General features: G+C 42.6%; 1 protein-coding gene and 1 long non-coding RNA gene across 2 annotated transcripts in view; one reads left to right on the top strand and one right to left on the bottom strand.

Annotated features, from left to right (window-relative positions):
• LOC105235599 lies at positions 1-7,465 on the bottom strand. Its single transcript, XR_853950.3, has 3 exons — positions 7,308-7,465; positions 4,170-4,255; positions 1-211 (listed from the first exon to the last, which is right to left on the bottom strand). It is a non-coding gene; the product is annotated as an uncharacterized LOC105235599 (long non-coding RNA).
• The window catches only part of TEX26 (testis expressed 26), a 25,885-nt gene continuing 10,433 nt past the window's right edge, over positions 6,784-22,235 (top strand). The window contains 3 exon segments of the mRNA XM_034665041.1: positions 6,784-6,859; positions 11,648-11,813; positions 17,269-17,425. Of these exon segments, the coding sequence (XP_034520932.1) occupies positions 6,810-6,859; positions 11,648-11,813; positions 17,269-17,425 (373 nt within the window). The 5' untranslated portion in view covers positions 6,784-6,809.

The raw sequence follows: 22,235 nt of genomic DNA on the forward strand, positions 1-22,235 counted from the left end.
TTACGTTTATGTGGCTTTATAATTTATAAATTATTGTTAGAATTATTCATTATTCATCTTTACAGCCCGGTGAGGCAGGCACTGGTATACTCATTTTACAGATAAATTGGGGCTCAGAGAAGTATCTGCTTGATCCCAAGGGCCCCAGGTAGAAAGTACAGAGATCTCCCAGCTCCCGATTCGATGCATAGGCCACAATTTCACAGCTTGCCTAAGAGGAGGCAAATGTAAGATATTAATAAGAATTCACTTTCAAAATTCTATAGACTCCCTGCTCTGTTTTAAAAAAATACTTTTCCTAAATTATGCTATGCTAATTAGCTCTGCCATTTTCAGACAGTAATCTGTTATTGGGTGTTATTTTCCTCATTTAGATGCCACTACTAAATCCTAATTTAGACTCATTCCTTTTAATAATATGGACAGAACTCTATACCTTCTCTGTGCTCCACCACCATTCACAGCTATAAAATTTGAGAGTCTAGAATGTGTTATATGTGTTGCATCATATGCATAGGACTCCTCTCCGAAAATTCTGCTTTGGTTTTTCATTTTTAAGCGACACCTTGCTTATGCACTTGGGATGCTTGCTTTGATGACTATTCTGTGTCCTTTGATAAACTCCTTTTTTAAAACATCACCTTCACAGAAGGTCCTACTTGCGAATAACCCCTTTGCAGAGAAGGAATGGTTGTAAATTGCTTTCTGAATATGTTGCCAGCAGTCTGTAATGAGTACTTCCTCTCTTTTCTTTGCACCCAGGTGGCTAATAGCTGTGTCCTAGCCTGGAAGCGTTCAGTTTTACTAAGCACCTACTATGTGTCAAACTACCAAGGTCGTTGCCAAGCATACGAAGACAAAAAACCCTCCAAATGCTGGGAAAACTGTAACACACACGGGGTTGGGGAGAAACACAGTTGAGTCTGTGGGGATAGAACAATTAAGTTGACAATCACTAAACACAATGATTCCTGCCAGAAACCTCCCCTGGGGAGAAAGGTGTCGCACACATCCCTGCTCACTCTTGTTTCCTTCTTAATGAAAAGATCTATGACAGCTTTGCCCACAGTCACTTAAGTTGAAAGTTACGAAGAGATGAAAATTTGCAGTTGCTAATCTGACAGTACTACTTTCTTCTCAACCTACTCGTCTTTTTGCTTCTCCCCAGATAGACAAGACAATGCTCAGGAAAGCTCACTTCGAGAACTATATGAATACACGAAAGTAAGTATCCATTTTACTGGAAACACATCTCTGCTTTCCGCACCGCGTCCCCCAGCCTGCCTGATGAAGCTCGCTCTCCACCTCCCGCACCTGTCCGCCCCCAGCTGAGCTGCGGGGAAGTGACCCGCGTCTCCATGGCGACGCGTCACAAAGCAGCCAAGTGCAGCTCCCAGCACCCAGTCCAGCAGGAGCAGAGGGCACCGCCACGGCCTCTTTTGAGCAAGAATGGCACAGCCTGGGCCCGAGGTCGCGTGCCCCTCTCCAAGCGGCCGCAAGATTCAGCCAAGTAAGGCTGCGGACCCTGCGGGTCAGCGGGGGACGGGCTTTTTCCTGGGAATGCGGTACACTAAAGCAAAGGCTGCTTTGGTCTGCAAGGGTGTTTGCCTCCCTCTTTTGGGTGGGACTCAATTCGTGGAGAGTCTGGGAGTCAGAGAGAGTGAGGCGTTCATGACCTTGTCCCTCCTACAGCCCTTCTACAGCCCTTCACCATATTTCTGCAGATCCTTTGCCTAAACCGCGCAGCGCAGGTGTTTTTAAACACCCCCCACGAAGTGACTAGGAGGGTACAGGAGAAGGGAGGGAATAGTGCCTTTCCAGGAGAACAATGTCAAAGACAAAGAAGGTACAGAGGTCAAACGCTCTGAAGACAGCAGACCCAGCAGAGACCCGTCCCCATGCCGAATGTAGGGAACAGCACAGAAGGCGGGGAGGTGCAGAATGCGGGACGCCTAAGCAGATCTGTGGAGACAGCATTCCCCCCACGTGGTTGTAGCAGAGGCTGGGAACTTGGCATTCAGCTGCCACTTTACCTAACCTTTGCTGATTTCTCTTTGAACGTGATTTTGCACTTAACAGAGGTAGAGCTTTTAATGCTAATTTTGCATGCAAATACAGCAGGTTTACAGAGTCAGCTTTTTGTGTCCATGGAGGGAGAGCCATTCTAGCTGTGATTCTAGTGGCATGATTACTGTGTAGTCAGCTCCATCCTGACCTCTCTCATGGCGGTTATAACTCACCGCAGCCCTCTAGCTGGGTAATTGTGATTCCATGGTGGCTACAGGGCGGTGGGAACTGTTCACCTGTGAATTCCCTAGAATTGTAGACCCACCAACATGAATGAAATGCATATTTTCATTCCATTCATCGCTTTGTAAAATTAAGGATAGAAAATGAAAATACTTAATTCATACACAATACATTGAAAACACGCTGTTTCTGTATGATAACAAGGCAAAAAAGAGAGGCGGTGGGGGGGAGGGTGGTGGGGGAGAACCTCCTTCCCAGGATTCCCTCACTGCATTCCTTTCGAATCTCCTCCTCTCTTTCCAGCCACCTGTCTTGGTTTCTTTCGCTGTCTCCTCTCCCCCCTTCTTGTCTGGTGGATGTGACAGTCCTCCAAGATCTATCCTTCTTGGTTTACAACATCTGCGTGGTGGCCATATCTTACCAAGGGCTTCAAGCCTACGGAAACATGCTGATGGCTTTCTAATCTTCTCTCTCACTCACTCCTAATTTTCAAACCAAAGTATCCAACTGCTTGCCAGATAGTTTCATTTGGTTGTCACAGAAGGGCCTTGAACTAATATGTACAACATTACACTCCTTGTCCTCCCAGACTTTGAGGCTCAGTTAGGAGGGTGCCAGCTGCTCGAGGGAGAAGGGAGGGCAGCTTCGTTGACATCTCACTTTGATCAGCAAGACTCATCGATTCTGCCCCCAAAGTTCCCCTTCCTGTGGGAGAGTTTGACTCTTCGTGCCCAGTCTTGGGGCTCTACGAGGCACTCTCTGCCACTCTATCTTCCATTGCTAGAAGTGTCACTCTCCAAAAGGTGGGACTGAGGTGTCACCGCCTAGCTTTGATCCAAAAATAAGATGATGCTGACAATGACTACCATGGGCTGCTTGCTATTGAACCGTTACTAGATATGGGCTTGTAATTGCTGTAGCAGGTTGAGGGACCGCCCTTAATAACCATGGACTGGTGGCCTGGAACAAAGGAAACTTATTGTCTCACATTCTGCAGGCCAGAAGCCCAAAATGAAGGTGATGGCATGGCTGCACTCCCAGCAGTAGCTCGGGGGCAGAACCTTTTCTTGCCCCTTGCAGCTTCTGGGGGCCTCCTCACGGTAGTCTGTGCCTCCACGGTCACATCGCCTACTCTCCTGGGTGAACTCTCCCTCCGCCTCTCATGAGGACGGCGAAATGGCATGTGGAGCCCACCAATAATCCAGCATGATCTGCTCATCTCACAATCCTTAACTGCATCTGCAAAGGCCCTTTTTCCTTCTTTGGTACCATTCGCAGGTTCTGGGGTTTGGATGCGGTGTATCTTTTGTGTTCCTGTTCAGCCTACTCTAAATGCTTGCATGTGCCATCCCCTTTAATCCTCCCAACAACAAGGCAAACTTACAATTATCAGGTACTGTTCGTACCTGCCCATCTGTTGGGCTATTATGGAGGATAAAGCAAGATTCCCTACGTGCAAACACTCTGTAAAGTGTAATATAATATGCACGTGCTAGTTACTATTTTATAATATTTTCAAAACCTCAGAATAAATTTTCATAATTGTGAATATCTCCAAGGATAATAGAGCTCCAGGGTAGAGCGGGGGAAACCAGGCCTCGCTGACCTTTCACTGGCCACGCCTTCCTCTGCCTTGCTCACATTGGGCCACTTGCCGGGTCGCAGACTCATACCTCATGCCCCTTCCTCCGAAAAATGCTACACTCTGCGTCCTCCTGTGGTCCCTGTCCACCCCCTACTTCAAGTCCCAGCTCAGATGCTACCTATTCTATGAAGTACCTCTTGGACCCACCCTCGACACCCCTTCTCTCATCCACCCAGAAAGAATGACATCTTCCTTGGGAGCTCCCATGGCACACGGCCCAGCAGCGCATTTCTAAGTTTGTGCTCACTGGGTATTTGTTGTCTCCTCTACTCACCTGGGAGTTCCCCAAGGCCAGGACAGAATCTCTATGTCCCCAGGCCCAGCAGGGGGCTTGGTCCCCTGGAGGGGTTCAGGACTTCACTGCAGAAAGAACAGAAAATGAGAGAAGGTAGAAACAGGAAGACAGAATCCTGGGAGAGGTGGATACAGGGTTACAGGGAAAAACACTGAGACACTTACCGAGAATGTATGCAAAGGCAAGTGGTGGCACATTCTAGAAACATATGTTTAGAATATTATGATTATAGACTTTGAAGTTATTATTTCTGTTAAGGAAGAGGATCAATTCTAATCACATTGTATTTTCAGAAGCTGTGTCAATGGAAATAGGAAGCATAGACTCAGGCCTGATGTAAGAAATGTTTAGTAAGAAAAGTCATTAAACAAAAAAATTGTAGGAAGATGTACTGGAAATTGCGCATCTCATCATTTTAGTCATCCAAGCGGGTTAGAATTAGGGAGAGGGAGATCCACTTGCTGTCAGGTCCTAGAGGCAGCTGGGCATGGCCTCTCCTGCACCTGATGCTTTCTGGAATAGGATCTTAGCAATAGGAGGCTGCCAGCCCCCAGGCTGTCCTCAGAAAGGGGACAGGCCACAGACAGGGACACGCAGAGGTATATCTGGCTTGTCTGTGGTTGATGAGGAGATGTCACCTGGACACTGTGTTACCAGGGGTTTTGAGGCATGTGTGGGCCTTGCAGGACGTTGGCCTGGTCGGGGTTAATGTTATTTGCTTTAGGAAAAAGAGGGGGCAATGATGCATGCTCTCTGTGCAGAGGGTCTTTCCTGAGCCTTGCAAGAGTCGCACTCCGAGGTTCAAATCAGGCTAAGCGAAGGTTTCTTTTAAGCTCAGCTCTGCCTCCCAATTTCTTCCCACTTACTTGTCCATACTTGGAATTCTCTGAACAAAGAACATTTAATTCTACAATTGGAACAAAATGCTTGAAAGCACGAAGTGACTCCCACTAAAGCAGCGGCGTCAGACCAGAACGTCATTTCTCGTCGAGTGGGATCAGGGCGGGGACACCCGGAGTGCGTGTGAGCAGAGGCACGGAGTGGAACCTGCAGGGGCTAGACTTTTGTTAGATGGGGGAAGCTGGTGGAGGCGAAACCCCACCAGCGGGAAGGCAGTGGGGACACTGTCACGGATGAGCACGTCCAGCTGCCTGGCTGCACCCAAGGGCCTGTTCAATTGGAAACAAGAGCTGGTTGGGAGATGGGGAGGTGAAACAGGGAGAAGCACACACACAGCAAAAACTATGTGCTAGGCAGTGCATGCAGATTTTAGGGTTATTTGGAAACTGAAGACATATTTGAGAAGAATACTTTATAGCAATTATATTTAGGATGCACAAGTGGGGATATCACAGGCAACGAGGAGGCTCCAGTGAGTGCTAGACCCCGACTGCAGTGTGTTTAGACATTAAAGGGGACCGTTTCAACCCAGTTCCAGTGGAATGTAACCAGGTGAATTGGCCAGGTAGGAAGAATCAGAGGACAACTGAGTTAAATTTAAAATCTTTACTCCCAAGAAGTGTGGTGGTACTATGGGAGGTTGCAGCAGATAAATTCTGCTGTTGCGAGCATGTACACCGTGGTTAATTCTCTGTCTCCGTCCTCCTGGGCCCAGCCAGCAGCATTTGCCATAGGTGATCCCTCCCCGCCTCCTGGAAACCCCTCCTTCCTGTGGCCTTCGGGACACCACATGCGCTGGTGTTCCTCTGCCCTTGCTGATGGCTCTTCTCGGCCTCCTCCTCTGATTCTCCTTCCCCAAACCCTTGACGTTCGCATTCCAAAGGCTTCAGCTATCCTCCCTCTCTTATTGATCCCACCAGTGCTCACAGCTTTAAATCTCTCTGGTGCTGAGGAATCCTGCAAAGTCGTGACAAAGAATGCATTAGAGCGCCTCCGGATGAGTTAGAGGGCTTTCCCATATGACCCTGTTCAGTGACAGAAGCAAAGGACACTTGGTGAATTATGAGTCCACTTTTATGAAACAAGATGGTGAAAACTAAAACCCAATGTCAGAGTACTTACATATGCATATATAAATCTCTAGATCATTGTATCAGCGGATGTTAAAGCATGAAAGAAACCACCACACTTGTTGACATGGGGTGGGAGGAGGGCTGAGGAGGAGGGTGATAATGAGCAGAGGGAGGAAGTAGAGAGGGGAAGGGTCCCGGAATAAAATGGGACTTGTAAACTTCGTGTAAAATCATGCCATGTGTGTACAGGTCTATCTACCACGATGCCTGAGAAGTTAGTCACTAAAGTCACCGTGGGCATCTTAAAGCTATAGCACCTCAAACAATCTTTCTGTTTTATATTTTTACGTGTTGCTTGAGCTCTTTAAAATAGCATGTGTGAGTTCTCAGGAAAAACAATGGACTTATTTCCATTTAGGGAGGAACTCAGCTCACGCAGTTGAGCTTTCCTCTTTCCTATAAGAGGCCGCAAGTTGGCCTTTATTCCTTTAGACTTTAAATCACTATCCAAAAAATGTTTTTCTCTTGCAAAATTATTTTAATTATTAAAACAACATAGCACAGAAATATTCTGGTTTGCCACATTTCAAACTGTTTGGTCGTGCTTTTGACAGGCGATGCCACCTGGGATTCCTATGCCACCACCATGAGGACTGCATACACGCCCAAGACTGGAGCCATGCCTGCTTTAATTCGGTAGATCCCAATTTGTGTCAGGTTGATGTACACACCTGAAACTGTTCACCTGTATTCTATTCTTCAGAGCCCAAAACCAAGAGAAAGAGTAATCAGAGAAGGCTTATAAAAATGTATGCATGTAGAGCCTATTACATGCACGGTGCTCCTCCAAGCAGCAGATAGCCTTCCCCCCATAAGACAGTCTCCAGACCTCTCACAGGAGAACTAAGAAAAGGAACACCTGGATCCTTCATAAAGTCACTGTGGGTCATGCTTTACAACAGAGCCGGTATATAGGTTAATAGAATCGCGCTACCCGCACACAGAGTATGAATTGAATCCATTACCTGGTACATAGTAGGCAGGCAATGGCAACTGGATGAATGGATAAATGAAGAATTGTTAGCACTTCCATCACCAATAGTTGGTCTTGGAAGCTGGACGTCCATAACCCACTCACCCTTACCTTTACTCCTCTACTTACTGCTTCCTCAGATGGCTTGCAAATTTTCCATTTCCACCTGAATTGTGAGTAGTGGGAATTTCTGTCCATCCGCTGCCTCTTTAAGCTCGTTGGTGGGTGAGTGAGAGTGGAAACAGGAAAGCCCTGTCATTGTTCATTGCATCCGTGGTGGTTGGGAAACAAGGATGGGGAAACTTCACCTGCCTGGGTGAAATGTTTCCAATAAAAAGGACCTTTTCACCCCAAAAGTTCAAGTTGCTGAGAAGTCACATGGAGTATGGGCAAGACCACGGCTGAAGAGTCAGGCAGAAATGTGCTTAACCTCTGCTCCCTGTTCTACCCCTTATTATCTCTGCTACCTTTGGCAGCTAACAAGCCATCTATGGCTCAGTTTTATGGTTGGCGAAGTGGACATGATGATCCCTGACTCAAGTGGTTGCTCTGAGGATGGATTGAAAGCACTAGGACAGCGACTAGCATCAAGAAGTTATTCAAAATTTTTCATTAAATTTTCCCCCCAGCATAATATCTGATAGACTTTCAAATACTATAGGTCTGCAAGACTCTTGATATCGGAGTTACTGGCTATCCCACTGAGTTACATTATGTCCCCTAACTGGGAGATTTATCATTTGACAGTAATGATCATGCCAGCTTCCCAGTCAGTAACAGTTGTCTCAAGAAGAAACATTTGGGATAAAAGCCAAAAACAAATGGGTACTAATGGAGTCTAGGTCAGTGGTCTTCAAATTTGCATATTTTTAAAGTTCACAGAAAAGTTTTCATTGTCAATTAAAATAATTGTGAACGATAAAATGCATAGCCCATCCTAAACATTGACATTTAAAAATAAAACTATTAAGTCATTTAAAAAAACATAGCCAATGGGTAACCTAAACGCCTTAACAAACTGATATTTGCTATGATCTTTTTAAAAAATAGACACACTCTTCTTTAATAGACCATTTATCTCATTCCTTTTGCTTGTTGAACTCTTATTCCACTCCACTTCCTCCATAGAATTTTACCCTGCTGTAATACATTTTGTGTTTGAGAGCAATTTATTGATCACTCCATTATACTTTGTTGAAACTATTTTAGTATATTAATTGAAATTAATTTTTAAACATGTTATGTGACCCTAAGTATTGAGTTATCGCAAGTGACCCTAAGTATTGAGTTATCGCAATTATTTTTAGTTCACAATTGCTCAAAGCAATAAATACATTACAAATGTTAATAATTACTAAACACAAAAAGTAAATTTTTTGGAACTGTAACTTAATGAGATAAATGTGACTGTTCTGTTTGCAATTAATTTATGTATCCAGTTTTAAGTGTTATTTTTGGAACAGGACTGCATTCAGCATCAATTTTTTCCTGCTTCTCATGTTTATTTTTCAATTTTATTTGCTAGTGTTGAGCGACCTTGTTCACATAAATAAGTAGATGTGAATGAAAGGAGTTAAGTGTGGCGTTGTCACTCAAGACTTTGAACTCTTTCTGAGTTATACACCAAAAATTACAAGGTGATTTTTATGATTGAGCAGCTGACAACTTGGTTGGGTTAGTCTTTGATTTTCTTGAAAGCAAATAATTAGATGATATGTCATCCAGTTATTGAGTTATTCCCCAACTCATTTTTGGCGAAGTGTACTGAAAAGCTACATCTTAACAAATGACTATTAAATTACATCAGTTGCTCTTTCACTTGGAAGAAACTTGTTTGATATCTTTTCCCAGTTTTATTGAGGAATAATTGACAGGCATCACTTCATAAGTTGAAGACATACGGCATGATGGTTTGATTTACATACATTGAGCAATGATTGCCACAATAGATTCAGCTAACATCCATCTTCTCTTATAGATACAAATCAAACATTTACTATGCATTTAATGAGAGAGAAAGTTCTAATTGCTGAAAAGTAATTGGTCTGGCAAGCCAGCATGTACTGCTATGTATCATTACATATTTTAAAATATAGATAAAATAAGGACTGGCTGTATTGGATTCAATATTTCATAATATGTTTGGGTTTAAAAAATAAGACTCAAATATCTTATTAAATGATGAATGCAAAATCTGAAGGAAAAAAAGAACAAAATTTTTATGTACCAGTTTTACCCAGAGAATCCTTACAAATTTGCTAGTCTTAGAAAAGATTCCAGTTATGTTCCAAAGAATCAGCATTGCCACCCTGTACTGTTTCACCTGTGCAGAGATGCTTTCTAGCTAATGACATGTCCTAGGAATTTTTTTAAAAGCTGAAAAAATGTTTAACTTTAAATATGTGGGGGAAAGAGTCGTTTGAAGTGCTCTATAGTCTGTGCTCTCTTCTCAGAGGCTTCTCCTTAAAGGGTGCTGAACATTCTGTAATTGTGAAGAAATGAAAAATGAGACATTACTCTTAGCCATAGCACTCTACAGTGTGCCTAAATTCAAGACAACCCCACACAGACCACGTGCCCTGGTTAGAGCAATGCACCCCCTCTGCAGTCCCCCTTTCTCACCCTCGCAGACCTCCAAAAGCAAGCCCAAGGGAAGGGTATGGAATTTGGATTACAAGGTGCCTTCCCTGAAACTACTGTAACAGTTTCCCTTCCTGAAGCAGCCCTCTCACCGTTGGAGGCGTATACCCAGAGATGTACTGCACCTGTGTAACATCCAACCATAGCACGGGGAAGGGAGCAAGGTGGGGGACAGAAAACACTTGTATAGGTATGAAGGTTTGTTCTCAGGCAAAGACATGTTGAAAAAGAGGACACTGAGAGATGGAGATCTGAAGATCAAGTCCCTTAAGGCTATCTGTGCTGTGTTGCTTTTGGAAAATCTTCATGTGCCTTTGATTACTTCAGTTTCAATCAGGACCACAGTCCTACCTGAGCGCACACATCTGAATGACAAGTAAAATGGTCTGTCATCCAGATGTATCCCACTTTCCAGATATTTGTTTTCTTATAGACAATACCTAGGCTGTCTGTAAAGAAACCCAGGCTTCTTTAAGTCCAACCCAAGCTTCTTTATAGAAAAAGCCAATATGAAATATTTTAGATGTGCACAGAAGAATATACGATGAATCCCTAGCCGTTATCCAGCTACAATAATCAATGCTTTTTATGTGTATCTTCCACCCAGCCTTCCCGCTGGATAATGTTGAAGCAAATTCCAGGCATTATATCATTTTAATTCTAAATATTACTTTCATGTATCTCTAAAAAATAAGGACTCCTTAAAAATATGCAACAATACCATTGTATCAGCTCAAAAAGAAACAATTCCTTAATATCAAATGGCCAATCAGCAATCAAATTTTCCCCTAATGTCTCATAATTTTAAAAAAAAGTAACAGTCAGTTAGAAATTAAATCCAAATAAGTTCTACACATTGCACTTGGCTATTGTTTTTTAACCACATTTAATCTATAAGTTCCCCTTCTTTTTTCTTTTTTGAGAATTTCTTTGTTGAAGAAACAGATCATTGTTCTGGAATTTTCTGATTTCATCCCCATTGTTTTTTTAAAAATATTCCTCCTTTTTTTTTTTTTTTAAAGATTTTATTTATTTATTTATTTATTTGACAGAAAGAAAGACAGCCAGTGAGAGAGGGAACACAAGCAGGGGGAGTGGGAGAGGAAGAAGCAGGTTCCTAGCGGAGGAGCCTGATGTGGGACTTGATCCTAGGACTCTGGGATCACGCCCTGAGCTGAAGGCAGACGCTTAATGACTGAGCCACCCAGGCGCCCCTAAAATATTCCTCTTTTCATGTATTTCCTGTAATCTACTATTTCAAAGACTTCATCTGATTCAAGCTGGGTGTTTTGACAAAACTATTTAAAAGGTGTTTTGTATGTCCATCCAAGGCACATAAGAGCTGGTGGACCCTCTTCCTGACCTGGTGATCTTTGCCTGGATGCATGGTTTCTTTGGGCCTTGCAAACTAGTGCGATCCCAGCTCTTCTGTATCTTCCTTTTATTAACTGGAATACTTCCATAGAGAGAAACATTTCTTCACCAAGTATTTGATTGCACCGAATACTGTTTATAGAGGAGAGTACAAACTCTTTAAAAAAAAATTTTTTTTTTTAATTATTGAATTTCAGATGGCTGTTATTTTAAGTTCCATTTTAGGCTTCCCACACTTTTGTGAAGAGTCATCCTAAGATACAGGATTGTTTTTTTTTCAAGGGAATCCGGAAATTAAATTATTTCTGGCACCAAGTCTTGAACCAGCCAATCTTTAAAAAAAAAAAAATGTAATAAGCAAAATCATTTGACATGTGTACTGCTGTGAGATTTGGTATTTAATCCCTTATTCTGATTTCCACTCTCTTTTCTCATAGCCAAAAAAGTATCAGAAGACTAGGATATACATATTCACTTAATGACCCTATTCCCAATCAGACACAGTACAATGATGAGTATGTTTGGAAAACATATTCTAAAGAAGATTTGATCAGAACCGGGACTTCAGGAGGAATCAGGAGACACAAATCTCACCCCAGTCAAGTAAGATAATATTTACATATCTATTGAATTTAATGCTGTATCAGTAATCCATAAGAATAAGAGTTTGAATATATCCCAAAGATCCTTCATCTATAGTTATTAAGGTCCTACTTATACTATGTTTTGTCTACTTTCTCACATTTATTTCTAACCACTTCTCCCATATCCTCCAGATTTTTAAAAATATCTTAAAAAACTGAAATGAAATTCACAGGGCATAACATTATTTTATGTTTTAACATGAAGAATTCATTGACAATTAGTACATTCATAATAATCTGGAACTACCACTTTTATTTCATTCCAAAACATTTTCATCATCCCAAAAAGAAACCCCACACCCATTAAGAAATTACTTCCTGCTTCCCTCTTCCCTAGCCTCTGGCAATTACCAATCTGCTTTCTGTCTCTGTGGATGACCTGTTCTGGATATTTTTTATGGGGATCATACAACATTGACCTTTTGTGTGGCTTCTTCACTTAGTATAATGCTTTCGATGTTCATTTGCACTGTAGCATCTATCAGCTCTCCGTTCCTTTTTATGGTTCCCTTTTATGGTTGAATAATATTCGATTGTATGTGTATACCACAGTTTGTTCATTCATTTATCCATTGGTGGACATCTGGGTTGTTTCCAGCTTTTGGCTATTGTCAATAATGCTGGTACTCACAAGTATTTGCGTTTGGCATTATGCATTCTCAAACTCCCAGCTCTTTTGTCATTTTGTTTACTTTATCTAGAATCCCTTCTCCTGCCCACCAAGGAAATGTATACATTCTGTAAGACACAGCTTAAAGAAAGCTATCTCTAATTCCCTTCTCCTCTAGATGGAAGTAACTGATAATTCCCTCTGTCTTCTTGGCACCGTATACCCTTCTCCCACCATAGAAAGCAATGCTCAATTGTAGTAAAGGATTTCATGTACTTGGCTTTGCCTTGGCATGGTGCCACATGGGGTGGAGCCACCTGGATGCATTCAATAGATAATAAGGTGGTAGAATGGGCAGGATTTGGTGACTGAAAAGATATAAAAGACAAGGAAAAGAATGAAGGATGATGTTTCCGTTTTTGACTTGGATGGCTGTGTACCGGCTGCTGTTTGCTGAGCTGAAACGTAGGAAGGACCAGATTTGGTGGGAAAGGGCATGGGGGAAATGTGAGTTCAGCTGAAGATATGTTGGTTGAAAATATGTCCAATGGGCAGTTGCATATACAGGTCTACAGTTTGTGTGGAAGAAGAGAGCTATAGATGTCGACTTGGGAATCGTTAGAACATACATACCCCGTTTAACTTGGTTCCTCATGGCACCCATTTATTTTAATGAATTTACCCCTTAAATATTTGCCTTAACGTTTTAAAATTAATGACAAGCAGTTAGTTACAATATTATACTGTGTATGTATACATACACACACACATACACACAAAGCATTTATTTTCCCTTTAGGTGTGTCAAAGCCTCCCAGCCAATGAGAGCTAGAGTGGTAGGGTGTCCCGCGCATTCTCAGCCAGTGAGCGGGAGTGAGGCAGACTGCCCTGTGCACTTTCAGCCAATGAGGGGTCCACACCAGGCTGCAGCTGCTCCAGCACGTGAATGCCCTTCCTCTGGACCTGAGTTGAGGGTGTGCTGCATTGTTTAATCTGCTGAACCCTCTCTATCCGCCATTTGTTGTTATTGTTGAATGGTTTTGACTGTGGCTCAGGGCCTGAACTAGGATGAGACTAGCAAGATGCTCCCTCTGCTAACAGAGAGGGCCTGCTGCTAAAGAACAGTTGCCCTGGGAGTTAAAATGTAGACTAGTGCTTTGGAGTTCCTTCAAGGAAAGGGTGGTGGGAAACAAGGGCCAGCTCTGTATTGGTGGCAATTATGATGCATCCAGACGTGGGCAGTCAGGCAGAAAACGGGCTGGAGGCAGGTCAGGGCTTGGCCGTTGATCACAGGACCCTGCAGCTGATTGCGTTGGCTGGCCCCTTTTGCTGGCAGGGCTTGCATGTTTATGGGGCAGTGAGGCCTCAGAGGACTAGCCCCACCAGGAAGATCATGCAGACGATAAGGCTCTGTGCACCTCACAAAGCCCCGGGGAATCGCTAGGTTTGAGGTACAGGGTGAAGAAAGAAGCTGGGAATTGAGACAAGGGAGCAGCCCCAGAGGAAAGCTGGAAAGATGTGGTATCTGAAATGCCTGGGAAAGAGATACAAGAGTGATCCATCGTCATGTGAATTATCTCTGCTATCCGTGGAGTGTCCCACCAGAAGTCACTGGTGACTGCAATTCTCATTCAGGATATTGGAAAAAACCAGTTTACCTGGGCTTAGCAGTGACTGGGAGGGAAAAGCGTTCAGGCAGTGGATGGTTATGTGTCCTACCTTTTTATTTACTTGTTTAAGCAACCGATATTTACAGAGTGCCTAGTAAGTGCCAGGTACTCTTCTGAGCCTGCAGATGTAAGGGTGAACAAAACAGGAAAATACCCCTATCTCTGCGGAGCTTACACTTCAGTATGGGGAGCCAGACAACTGATGATAAATATAACACACAGGCAAACTGTAATGGGTTTAGGAAGTGATAGTTTTACAGAAAAAACTGAGGAGGGTAAGGGGGATCCAGAGTGGAGCGGGTGGGGGAAGGGTTTGCAATTTTAGGTGGGATAATTTGGGGAGGTGTCATTTAGATGGTGACATTCAAACTAAGACTTGAAGGAGGTGAGAGAGAAAGCCATGCTGAGAGCTGGGAGAGAATCTCTTACCCTTTCAAAGGCAAAGACTTGGGGCAGGAGCGTATCTGGTGTTTAAGGAATTGCAAGGAAGTCCTGGTGGCTGGAGTGCAGTGAGTAAAGGAGAAGGAGGAGGAGCTGAGGACAGAAAACAAAGGGGAGGGGGGTTGGGAGGGAGTGAGGGGTAGACCTGTGCTGAGGTGGGGGGAGTAAATCGTATAGAGCCTATTGGCTATTGCATGCACTGTGACTATTACTCTGAAAGATATGAGGAGCCATGCAGTGTTTTGAGAAGAGGGGTCACGTGATACAGCTTTACCAGGCTCGCCCTGGCCAAGAGTAGACTATAAAAGAGTAGAGGGGGAAGCTGAGATACTGGTTAGGTGGCTATTGCAATAATCCAGGAGATTAACTCTGATGGCTCAGACTAGGGTGTTAGGCACGGTTGGGACAAATGGTCAGATTCTAAATATATTTCATAGGTAAATAAGGTTTTCTGATATAAAGAATGTGGGATGGGAAGCAAAGAGATGGGCCAAGAATGACTCCAGAGATTTAGGTCTAAACAGTGGCAAGGATAGAGTGGCCATTAACTAAAATGTAGAATATTCAAGACTGAGGGGGACGCTCAGGGGTTCAGGTGTGAATGTGAAGTTAGAGGTGTCTTAGTAAGGTTCCAACAGGAGATCTACAGGAGGACCTTGCATATAGGGATCGGAGTTGAGGGAGAGGTCTAAGATTAAGATAAACAGGAGTCATCCATGTATTTGAAATAAAATGAGACTGGATGAGATCATTAAGCTAGAAAAGAAAAGAGGTTCAAGGACTGAACCCTGGGGCACTTCACTATTAAGAGGCCAGTTGAAGAAGCAGCAAAAGGGACTGAAAAGTGGCAGCCAGTTGTGAAGGAGAAAAACCCAACAGAGTGTGTTGTATTGGAAGCCAAGTGAAGAAAAGGAAGAAAAAGGACTGACCATTGTGTGAAATGCTGCTCGCAGGTCAAGGAAGGTGAGGATAGAGTTGGCCATTGACTTTAGCAGAGTGGAGTTCCTTGGTTGCCTTGAAGAATGCTTGATTAGTGTGAGATGGAGGGCTTCTTGGAGAACTGGCTGGAGAACTGGCTGAGTCCAGATCTGGGGTGGGAAATGTGCAAGATGAGTCTGGAACATCTTGTCATGCCACATAGCAAAAAATCCCATAAAAAACTACTAGAGTTATAATAAGATTAAAGAAGTGTCCACGGGCCAAAAATGATTTGAGCTTCTATAAGGATAATATATGCAATAGATTGAAACACGTCAAATATGCTTAGATCTGTGAGTTCTGTAAGAAAAAAAAGGGGGGGACATTTTCAGAGGATAATAAGAAACCAATTCATTATCTTAAAAACTGACAAAGGGGGAGGATCAAGCTTTTCTTTTTCTGCCTTATCTGTATGAACTATGCCGTTGGTAAGCAAAATGGTAGATGAGGGAAAAATGTCTCTTTATAAACATATTCTAGTTAATAAATGAAAAAGAAATGTTGGAATATCACCTCTTTGCATCCATTAATCTAGGCATTAAGCATCAACAACTGCTAACATCACACAAAGAGAAATAGCTGTATATTATGATCCTCCTTGCCAAATACAGTCTTGCCAAAGGGATCTATCCCAAGTATAAATCAGTCTCTGGATCTAGCTGCCAATTGCAGGAAATACAGGGAAGAGAGGAACTTGTTAAACTGAACAATGAGTATGCATTCCACAAAATCCAGAGTGTGGGAACCTCTACACATCAAATGGCTTGGTTTCTTCAGTAGAGAGATTAGAAGGGAAAGAAGGGGATGGGGGGGGACCCTGAAGATTAAAAGACACTTAAAAGACACATTTTGAAGATAGGGAATATATGTAACTATTTTGGGGATTTTCAATGTAAAGGCAGACTGAGAAATATCTTAATAACTATAGGAGAAAGTAGGGTGAAGAGGGAGTTTTCTAAGAGAAATGAAGGCAAGCTTGGATATTGACAACCATGATCCCAAAGAGAGGGAGAAATGGAAGTTGCAAGAGAGAAGTGAGAATTTTGGGAGTTGTGGGCTGGAGCAGACTAAACGCAGTGGGTTGTGGCGTACCAGATGCGGTGGGCCCTGCTAGGAGCACCAGCCGCTCCATTCCCATCACAGCATAAGTGAGTGCAGATGTGGTGGCTGGGTGGTGGTGGGGTGGGCTCTCATCAGATGGCTTCAGTTTTCTCAGGGAAACAGACAGCAAGGTTATGAGAGAGTGGGAAGATGGAAAGAGGTGCTGGAAGTTTCAAGTTTCATGATCATAAAATGTCTTTTTAGGCAAAGGGGAGAGAGGGCTTGCCCTCCCCCGTCCCCCAGGCTAATTCTGAGGCCTCTCCATGGTAAGCAGGGTGTCTCTCGAAGCTTGGGGCTCAGAGGGGAAGCAGCGGCTGTCTGCTCGGGGTAGCATGGGTCTTCTCTCCTGATCTTGGCTGGAGATTTCTGGTTGGTACAACTCTTTGGACTTTGCAGTCACATTTTCTTGTCTCAATATGAAAAGTCAAAGAAATTACAAAGTACCTGAGTTACAGCTGGGTAAACTGATGGTTCCTGTCGACAGGCTCCTACGTACCTTGCAGTGCGGTAGCTGGGTGTAAAGGACCCAGAAGAATATGTACACACAGACACAGTCTTCATTCCATTAGGTGAACCCATGTGGATTTTCTTAAAAACTGTGTTTGGATTGATAGGATTTCTTTCTCTGGACGCTACCTCAAGGTCAACCAGCAGCATCAATAAAGAGCTACCTCCCTTGGAAAATCGCTGCTACAGAGGAAGAGGTTAGGAAGGCAATATCAAATCAGTTTATTTCCAGTACCAAAAGAGACTTTGTGGACAGAGCAAAAGGTAAACATGTTTATTTTTCTCCTTTTCCTGGTTATGCATTGTGCATTGGAGTTGCTGTGGTGAACAGCACAGATGCAGTCTCTTCTCTCAAGGAACTCACAGGATAGACACAGAAAAAGGCAATTTGGGAAACAAAGACAGTCAAATATGAAAAGGTGCACCAGGTGGGAAATGCTGTGGGAAATGCTGTAGCCTAAAGAGGGGGAGGGGTCATGAAAGCCTTCCTGGGCCCGAAAAACAAGGATGAAAAGAGCCTGACGAAGATGAAGGGTCAAGTTAAACATGCTGTTTCCAATTATTGTTATTTTTAAAAATTAAAACTTACTTTTATTAAACTATGCATGCATACAGTGAAATCAAATTGTAACATAAGGGCTTATTACAAAATAACAGCAGCTCTTTGACCCCACTGGCAATCATTTCAATCCTCTCAACTGTTTCTTTTGTAATCCTCCATATTTTAAAATAATATCCATATACTGATATTTTTGATTCATCAGTTTTAGACATTATTGACTTCCTGTTATGGTGGTTGACGATTTGGGTGTCCTGTAACTCTTTCTCAGACCCCTTCCATCCAATCTCTCAATAATTATTTTACAAATTCTTGTTTAATTCAATTGCTAATGTTTATATTGTGATGATATAACGATATGATTATGTAAACATTCACTGCTTTGCCAGGTGGTATTTTATGATTGTTTCCTTTCGGTTTTTTTTAAATTTTTTTTTTTTACCAGAGTTAATAATTGACTTTTTCCCCATATGCTTAGTCTTCTATGTGCCTGTCACTAATTTTTTCAAAATACTTTGTCACATACTTACCAGCAGTTTTCCATACACAATTTCAAACACTTCCACCACTTCTAGTATTTTTCCCAGAGATGACCTTTCTGACACCTTTCATCATTCTCCTCCAATCTAGATTTGTTGCTTTGTGGCTTTGCTGCCCAGCTGTGCCCTGGGACATCATTCTGGAATTGCTTTGGCCTCTGCCTGCATTGGATCTTATTTCCTCTTCCTCTTTCTTGTCTTTCTTCCCTGGTTTTGCTGAAGCACATCTTCCAGTAGTTTCCTAAGAAAGAGTGCATGGGAGGAACTTTTTTGAGTGTGTTCTTCCCATTTTGGAAATGTCCTTTTTTTCTTCCTTACATTTGTCTGATAGTTTGGCTGGATATAAAATTCTAGGATGATAATCACTTTGCCTCAGAATCCATTCCTCCAAATGTCTTCTAGCATCCAGGATTTCTTTGTAGAAGACTGATGCCATTTTGATTCCTGACCCTGTTGTATTTTTTTTTTTCTGGAAGTGCTTAAGATCCTTTCTTTATTCTTGACATTCTAAATTTCACGACTATATGCATTAGTAAGAATGTTTTGTCATTGATTACGTTGGACATTCAGCGACTCTAAAAGCTAGAGTCGTGTCCTTCAATTCTGGGCACTGTTTCCTACATAGCTCCTTCCTATTTTTTCCCCATTTCTTTTCTCTGTTCTCTTCTGGGACTCCTATTAGTTTAACTGATCCTCCAATTTTCTCACCTTTTCTCTCCTAGTATCTTTCTCTTTGTATCTTTTTTAAACATTTTTTTTTCAATTTTCTTTCTTATTTTTTTAAGATTTTATTTATTTATTTGATGGAGAGAGAGACAGCCAGCGAGAGAGGGAACAAAGGCAGGGGGAGTGGGAGAGGAAGAAGCAGGCTCCCAGCAGAGGAGCCTGATGTGGGGCTCGATCCCAGGACTCTGAAATCACGCCCTGAGCCGAAGGCAGATGCTTAACGACTGAGCCACCCAGGCGCCCCTCTCTTTGTATTTTTGTTCTGCTAACTTGAAAAATTCTTTACTTTTTAATGTAACTCTTTTATTGAATTTTTAATATCCAAGCTCTTGTTCTTCCTCTTGCTGATTTTTTTGTTTGAAAAATAAAATGAATAAATTCTATTTACTGCAGTATATAGACCCCTGCCCTCAACATGATTATTTTTTAAAAAGAATTCTGTTCTTGTTTTATGCATGTAGTAATTCTCTTACAAAATTTAGGATAGTTATGATATACTTAATTTTTAACGTATTCATCTATTCCTTGCTTTGTCTCTATTTTCTCTGAGCATTTTAATGGTCTAATGAAAATTTGCTCTTCTGTTCATATATACAAGAGAAGCAGAGGCAGATTTACTATGATGCTAATAAAACTTGTCTCAATTCTGTAGACACTTCTTTTCTTGAAGTGACTGTATGCAATATATTAATTTCTAAGGTTCACAAAACCCACAAGGGTTTGGAAGCTACAAGAGATGGGGCTTGTTAGCTGCTGCTTGATTTAGGTGGTTAAGTGATAAGCTCTCTTTTTTTGGGAAACCCCCAAATGCCTGTATTTATAGGTCAGTTTCTCCAGGGAGATAAACACTTGGCTGTTGGCATTCTGAGAGCAGTATCAGGAAGGTAACTGGGATCTTCCTGCTTGCTGTGCAGATTCTCACCAAACCCTTCTTTTTCCTGTTTAGCATCCCACTACACCCACCTTCCACTGTGCCTGATGTCCTGGCATCCAGAGCTTCTTTGGTTCAGTTTTGCACCTGATAAACTTCAGGTTAGGAAAGGACAGTCAAATAACTACGTGAAGTTAAGAAGATTGTGCAGGAACTCTATTCACTCTGTGCATAAGCTTTCACCCAAGCCTCTTGTTTTCAGCCTAAGCTGCAGTACCTGCCTTCCCCTGTACCTGTTACAGAAGCCTGTTGGGGTTCTATAGTGTGGGTTAGCTCACTGTTTTGTTATCCCCTTCAGCAGTCACTTTGTTTTAGCTTCCTCTACTTTGCTAATTCAGTTGGCACGTCTGTATTTGATTTCCATCTTTTAAAAATGTGTTAACCTCTAATCTATCATTCTGGTGAAATTTGGGGAAGGAGGAGCCAAATATATATAGATGTTCTTTTATGAATCTAAACTGGATCGCATTATTCTATTGCTTTATTTCACTGGCTTTGCATTGCACTTTGAATAAAATCCAAATTTCAGTTCCTTCTCTCTGTTCATTCTGTCTTATGAGGCTGGCCTGGACCTTGCTTCCTTCCTTACCATTTCTTCTCACTCCATTCCCCCTCATTGACCAGGCTCCAGCCACATGGGCCTTTTTAAAAAATTCCTATCAGATGCCAATTTTTCCCCCACCTTCAGCCAGTGTGTAGGCTGTCCCCTTTGCCTGCATTGCTCTTCTCCCAGCTCTTTCTGTGATTTTACTGTGTCATTCTATAGACTCCAGCTTAAATGTCACCTTGCCTGTGAGAGCTTTCCTTACTATTTTATCTGAAGAGGTGTGCCATTACCTCACTGTTACCTTCTAGCACCTTGCATTTTGCAGTCATTTGTTTACCGATTCTTGTTTTGTTGTTGTTGTTGTTGTTGTTGTTGCTTTTGTTTTGCTCTTCCCTGCACTATTCAGTGGGTGCCCCAAAGGCCTTTATTCACTCAGAATCTAGTGCAATATATATAGTCTAGTCCTGGTGTACAGGAGATGCTCTGTAAATACTTGCTGAGTGATGGAAAAAATATATGGGTAATGCACTTTTTGAAGTTAGATGAGTAGAGAATCAAAAGACCTCCATACTTCAGATAAACATTAAGGGTGATGGAAAGACATTTGAAATGTCAGCATTCTTAAAAGATGTCTTCGAGCTTCTAATCAAAGTCCTTTCAGTGTGCACAAATTACCATTTCCCCATGTGTAGATAAATACCCAAGACCTGCCAAGAGTCTCTCCTAAATCTCTTAACTCCCATCTGCTTCTCTTCCTCCCCACAGCCACTGCTACCCGTGTCTCCTCCTTGAATGACCTCTAATCCAGCTAGTCCCTTTTCCAGTTTTGTTGCCTCCAATCCACAGTCCATCCTATGGCTATAGCGAGTTTCCAGATGTGCAAATTGATATCACCTTCCAGCTGAAAACCTTTCAGTGACTCCCCATTGTCCTCAGGACAAAAGCTAAATGCCTTAATGTGAGTCTGTACAATCTGGTCCCTGCCTGCCATGCCAGCATTCTCCCTTGCCACCCCCCCATACTCTCCCTGAGACCGACTGCCCTCCTTCCTCCAGACTCACTATGCCCCTGGCAGCTTTGTGCCTTTTGCACACACTGCTTCCTTCCTGTGGAACACCTGTCCCTCCCTTCTTTTAGCCCATGCCTATCCATAAGTTAAGTCTAAATATAGGTTTCATTTCTCTCCTGGGAATCTTTCTGATCCTCCAAGATTGGATTGGTGACCCTCTCATATGTTCTTCTAGATCTTATTCTTGTCTCTTTTGCAGTGTTTATCACCTTATATTGTAATTCTCTCTCTCTCTCTCTCTCTCTCTTTGGTATCTGTTTCTCTAATGATTTAAGCTTCTGAAACACAGGAGGGACCATATTTTATCTTTGTGTCCTCATTTGGGTATTAAGGCAAGTGAGTGAGAAACACTAAAGTGTGCTTGTTTTCACATTTAGGCTTGGAGAACTTGGCTTTGATGAATTGGAACAGCAGACAAAGACAGCAGAACTAGTTCTCACTTGGCTGTAGATTATGTGCCAGTGGTCCCAGTGGTTTTGAACAGTCTTTGCTGTAGATGTTACTTTTGAATTGGGCCTCTCTGTAAATGCCATACTAATCTTCAATGGGCCAGTTTCTCTCTTTGGACTACAGCTACATTAGTGTAGTATCACTGTTATCAAGAGGAAAAGAAACAGTGGGAGCTGAGCTTCTGAGGAACAGGGATGCCTCCCTGGGAGGAGTCCAGGCCTTGGAGGTGGGGTTAGCATTGGGCCTGGTTAGC

This window comes from Ailuropoda melanoleuca, chromosome 7 (genome assembly GCF_002007445.2).
Source record: "Ailuropoda melanoleuca isolate Jingjing chromosome 7, ASM200744v2, whole genome shotgun sequence".
NCBI lineage: Eukaryota > Metazoa > Chordata > Mammalia > Carnivora > Ursidae > Ailuropoda > Ailuropoda melanoleuca.